Source organism: Stenella coeruleoalba (assembly GCF_951394435.1).
Source record: "Stenella coeruleoalba genome assembly, chromosome: 2".
In the NCBI taxonomy this organism is placed as follows: Eukaryota; Metazoa; Chordata; class Mammalia; order Artiodactyla; family Delphinidae; genus Stenella; species Stenella coeruleoalba.
The window spans coordinates 133582754-133588559 of NC_137147.1; the positions used below are offsets into that span (position 1 = coordinate 133582754).

General features: G+C 52.7%; 1 protein-coding gene across 1 annotated transcript; it reads left to right on the forward strand.

Moving 5' to 3' along the window:
* CYP1A1 (cytochrome P450 family 1 subfamily A member 1) lies at positions 1 to 5605 on the forward strand. The gene is made up of 7 exons (XM_079912824.1): positions 1 to 124; positions 2960 to 3824; positions 4380 to 4506; positions 4595 to 4684; positions 4778 to 4901; positions 5047 to 5133; positions 5297 to 5605. Exons 2-7 carry the CDS (start codon positions 2988 to 2990, stop codon positions 5580 to 5582), a joined length of 1551 nt encoding a protein of 516 aa, XP_079768950.1. The 5' UTR covers positions 1 to 124; positions 2960 to 2987; the 3' UTR covers positions 5583 to 5605.
* Positions 5606 to 5806: the final 201 nt, after the last annotated feature.

Consider the following 5806-nt stretch of genomic DNA (forward strand, 5'->3'; position numbering starts at 1 on the left):
CTTCACGCTCACCCTGAAGGTGACAGTTCCTTGGAGCCTTCCCAGATCTTCTTCGGGGGTTCCCTGACTCCAGGGACCACTCTTCCCAGCTCAGCTCTGCACCCCCGCCCCCCCGCAGACGCAGGTGAGTGCTGGGGGCTTCTGGGTTGTCCCTTCCCTCCCCCCAAAGGAAAATTTTGATTCATCAAGGTCTTTCTGGTGTAGCACCTCAAAAAAAGGAGGCTAAGAGTGTCCTTAGTGAGGAGGCAGTCTAACTTCCTCACTAAGTGGGGAAACTGAAGCCTGAGGAAGGGCAGGACTTGCCCGAGGTCCCACGACTAGTATCAGAACTCTAGATGCAGATGCTCCCCTCTCAGGGCTCCAGGACCCAGGCTCCAGCTCCATCTCCCACTGACTCCATGAATGCCTTGGGGCTTCCCCATGAGGGTCACCTGGGAGGCTGGCATAAGGACACAGGTGAGCCAGTGCAGCCCTCACACAGGCTGTGTGAGGGGGGCTTCTCCTGGGTGGTCAGGGTAGATGGAGGGGGCAGGTTGGGTTCTTACTAGCTGTACCCTGACTTATCTAAAAGCTACCCCTGGCTGGAGACACCCTCCCAAGGCATAGCTTGTCAGTGCTGAGGTGTGCTGGCCCGACATGGGAGGCTGGTCTGAGTGGAAGTCCTGGGCACTGCCGAGAGGCCTACCCTGTTCCATTGACTGACTGTCTTCTCTGTCCTCTGCTGGGGGCAGTCAATGTGAGAGACTGCCCGCTGCAGAGAGCTTGACCCTGAAAACTCAGCAGTCACACCTCTCTTGGCCTCCTACCATCTTTTTTGTTTTCAAAATTAACAGCCACAATAGTTTATTTACCATTGAACTCTTTATAAGATATTTACAAGACAACCAATTTTACACATCAGAAATGGTATAAAAGTATGAATTACAACAGAGACAACAATATGAAATGGGCATAAAACAAAGCTGAAGTGGACAGAAAAGCAATTTCTCTTTTTAATTTATTAACACTAGCTTAAACCTTGTTAAGGAAAGAAACAAAGAACTGTGTTTTAGGAGAATTGCTGGGCCTTCAGTTGAAGATTGAATTTCACAGTGTTGTATCCCACGTAGGGAAAAAATAAGACTAATTTTCCCCCCACACTTTAACACACTGTAATTTTGCTCTTGGAACTTTGCTAATCTACTCTCTAACCTCCTTCTCGACAAAACTTCAACATATCCAAATCAAAGGAGAATTGATCAGACGATTGGCCTCCTGCCATCTTATGAAGGCTAGAGGTCTTTGGGGCACCCACTGAGCAGAAGGGAAAACCATGGCACACCAAGGCCTAGCAGTATCCCCAGTTCACTCAAGGAACTGGGACTAATGTGTGCTTTGGGATTCAGCTCCTCCAGGAAGCCTCCCTAGACAGATGGCTATAGTAGTTGAGGTAGGAACCATATAACCTCCCCATCTTGGCTGGCTCTTCTGTGGGGAAACCTCACTAGTCAGACTGTGAGTTTCCCCAGGTCAGATCTGGGTTTTCTCTTCTCTGAGATCAGCTGGGCACCCTGAATCGGAGATCATGTCGCACTCCCTCTCTCAGGTGATGTGACTGGAGGTGAGAAGGGTAAAATGAACCGACTAATCCAAGGCCACATCATAGAGCCTGGAACACTGGGTGTCCTGACCACCGGTCCAGGGCACCAGTAAGATGTCCCAGTCCGAGCCCCATGCCTCGAAGAGAGTAGTCCATGAATTTGCACACCCTTTCTAGACCGAACCTAGAGAGAAAGTATTGTCTCAGCCTCTGTTAAACTCAGCTCCATTCCTAGTTTCCCAGATTCCAGTCTGGAGTTTTCTTGCAGCCTTTGCCTGGTGGGAGCCTTCCATTTATTCACAGCTCTCTTGTGACTGGCAAATGGGGGAGGCCCAGACTATTCATTCATTGAGAATTGAGCCCAGTGAAAACCCTGGCCTGGAATTCTGTGACCGGGAGCCTCAATCTAGCTGGCCTCCAGCTGCTTTTAAACCGTGGGTCAGTTGAACTCAGAGAGCTGGGGATGAGGGCAGAGTGGCTTAGACAGTAAGTAAGGGGGCAGTCCCCTGTCCCTGCCCCACCCTGTCCCAGAGTCTGGCAGGATTCCCTAGACCCTGGGTTTGAGCAATAGAGAACTGAGCGTTCTGGGAAAATCCCTTTTCATCGACTGATCTGACCACTCTTCCAAGGGAAGTGCCTATGACAGGAGCTGGAAACTTCCCGGGGAACTTTCCCTAAGAGGTCTGAGTCCTGGCTCTGTCTGAGTGCTGGGTGGCTTTAGCCAAGTCAGTGCCTCCTCTGGAGGTGAGTTTCCCCAAATGTGAAATAAGGCTGAAGGAGTGGATGATCCGTTGCTCTCTGACAGTGTTTTCCGTAGTTGGGTGGGTAGTACTCACGGGGAATTGGGTGATACACATCGATTATGTGTTTATTTTAATATATGTTAGGGGAAAAAAAATCCTGTACTTTCACACAGATATTATGGTTTGGAATGCTGCTAACTGTGTGGATTTAAAGTTGATTTTAGAAAAATACGAAGTAAGTAATAGTATAGGTGCTCTATGGAAATCACAGGCTGATGTTTAGATTGGTGCAGCGGTTAAGAGGAAGTGCTCTGGAATTAGGCAAATTTGGATTGGGATTTGAATCCTATACGTCCTGGCTGTGTGACCTTGGGCAAGTCACATACCTTCTCTGAGCCTCACTGCAGTCTACCACATAGGCTGTGGCCAGGACTGAATGAAGAATAACTAAAATTCTTGGCTCATAGTAGCAGCTCAACAAACAGCTTCTCCTACCTCCTCTTCCCCTTCATGTCCAGTGAACAGTTCTGGATGAGGTTTTCCATTTCTTTGACCAGTGTGCTGACACTTTAGGACACTGGCTCCTCCCAGCTCCCCATCTGATGTCTTGATCTTTCCCTCCTATCCCACCTCTCAGCGGCCACCTTGGAATCTCTACACCGATCATGTTCTCTGTGTTTGGACTCTCCATCCCCATCTCGGCCACAGAGCTTCTCCTGGCCTCTGCCACCTTCTGCCTGGTATTCTGGGTGGTCAGGGCCTGGCAGCCTCGGGTCCCTAAAGGCCTGAAGAGTCCACCAGGGCCCTGGAGCTGGCCCCTGATCGGGCACGTGCTGACGTTGGGGAAGAGCCCACACTTGGCCCTGTCGCGGCTGAGCCAGCGCTATGGAGACGTGCTGCAGATCCGCATTGGCTGCACACCCGTGCTGGTGCTCAGCGGCCTGGACACCATCCGGCAGGCCCTGGTGCGGCAGGGTGATGATTTCAAGGGCCGGCCTGACCTCTACAGCTTCACCTTAGTCGCTGATGGCCAGAGTATGACCTTCAACCCAGACTCTGGACCAGTGTGGGCTGCCCGGCGACGCCTGGCCCAGAATGCTCTCAACTCCTTCTCCGTTGCCTCAGACCCGGCTTCCTCATCCTCCTGTTACCTGGAAGAGCATGTGAGCAAGGAGGCCAAGCACCTCATCAGCAAGTTCCAGGAGCTGATGGCAGAGTCTGGGCGCTTTGACCCCTACAGGTATGTAGTGGTGTCAGTGGCCAATGTCATCTGTGCCATGTGCTTTGGCCGACGCTATGACCATGAGAGCCAAGAGCTGCTTAGCATACTCACTCTGAGTAATGAGTTCGGGGAGGTGACTGCCTCTGGGAACCCAGCCGACTTCATCCCTATCCTCCGTTACCTGCCCAACACTGCCCTGGATGTCTTCAAGGACTTGAATCAGAGGTTCTACATTTTCATGCAGAAGATGCTCAAGGAACACTATAAAACGTTTGAGAAGGTACAGGCTGGGGAGGGGCAGATGAGTGGTAGGGAGTGGGTAGGGTCAGGGGTCAGGAGGTCAGAGATAACTGGAGCAGCGTAGGGTTTGGCAGGCTCTCGCAGGCCTTCACCCTGGGATTTTGAAGCCAGTAGTGGAGGGGACTCCATCCTTGGCAGGGAGATAGAACTTTTTCTTGACCAGCCCTTCTATCTTTCCATCAGACAGCAATATTTACTGAATAGCCTGTCCATGCAGGACCCTAGGCCAGTTATTGTGGGGACCAGAAAGAGTTAAAGAGTTGGTCTTCCGGCCTCATGGGAGAGAAAAGGGTAAAAAACATGTCCAGATGATGATGGTACTGGACTCTGTGTCAGGTGTCCCTCGAGTTGGGGCTGCTAGTATCCTGAGTCAGGAGACAGCTTTGGAGAGGCAAGAGAAGCTGCAGTGGTGGCCTCGGGCATGGAGCAGTCACCTGCTGAAGGAAGATGCTATAGGGATGGGAAGGGACCAGGCCTGGATGAGAGGCAAGTCTGGCTTTGGGATCTTGCTCACCCGTGGGCCTTCCCTACCCAGGGCCACATTCGGGACATCACAGACAGCCTGATTGAGCACTGTCAGGACAAGAGACTGGACGAGAATGCCAATATCCAGGTGTCAGATGAGAAGATCGTTAATGTCGTCATGGACCTCTTTGGAGCTGGTATGAGCTACCCCGTTGTGCCCTTCCTCTTCCCAGCTGTCCTGACCCACCAACCACCTAACTTTGCCCTCTATTCTCCCCTGGCCAGGGTTTGACACAGTCACAACCGCCATCTCCTGGAGCCTCATGTACCTGGTGACAAGCCCCAGGGTGCAGAAAAAGATTCAGGAGGAGCTGGGTAGGTGGTGGCTTCCTTCACTGTGCTCAAGGCAGGAGGTCCGGCCAAGGTCTGAGTGGCTGCTTCATCTGTCTGGTCCTTTCTGTTCTGCAGACACAGTGATTGGCAGCGCACGGCAGCCCCGGCTCTCTGACAGACCCCAGCTGCCCTATTTGGAGGCGTTCATTCTGGAGACCTTCCGACATTCCTCTTTCATGCCCTTCACCATCCCCCACAGGTGAGGCTCCACGGGTCCGCTGCTGTCTGTTGCTGGGCCTTACTCCAGTTCATGTACCTGATCAGGGTAGCGGGAGGGACACGGTATGGGAGGCAGGGGGATCTCCTTGTGGCCCTGAGCCTAACTGAGCTTCCCCCCTCCCCAGTACCACAAGAGACACAAGTCTGAATGGCTTTTACATCCCCAAGGGGCGCTGTGTCTTTGTAAACCAGTGGCAGAGCAACCATGACCAGTAAGTTGAGAGGGGGCAGGGGAAGCTTCACTCTCTCCTAAGCTTCAGACTCTCCTGTCCCTGAGCTACTTGCCTAAACCCTATTCTTTTGAGCCGGGGCTCAACCCACCTGATGGTTCTGAGCCCCCAAGCTGCTACTTCAGCTGCCTCTCTTCAATTACAGGAAGCTGTGGGATAATCCATCTGCTTTCTGGCCAGAACGGTTTCTCACCGCTGGTGGCACCATTAACAAAGCTCTCAGCGAGAAGGTGATTCTTTTCGGTTTGGGCAAGCGGAAGTGCATCGGTGAGACCATCGCCCGCGGGGAGGTCTTTCTCTTCCTGGCCATCCTCCTGCAGCAGGTGGAATTCCGTGTGACCCCAGGTGTGAAGGTGGACATGACCCCCATTTACGGGCTGACCATGAAGCATGCCCCCTGTGAGCACTTCCAGGTGCACATGCGCTCTTAGGGGACGGAGAGCCCTGCAGCCTAGACTCTCTACTGGCCTGTCTGGGCAGCCAGGCCAGGGGGCTGACCCAGGGAGTCTAAACTTTGGCCTAAACGCACAGATATTGTCTGGCTGACTTTTTGCTGTCTGAGCTGTGGGCAAACCTGAGAGATTATACCTGCCCCCTACCCTGGACTTGTCCTTCTGTGCACTGACCACAGACAGTGGACACAACAGGGGTCACA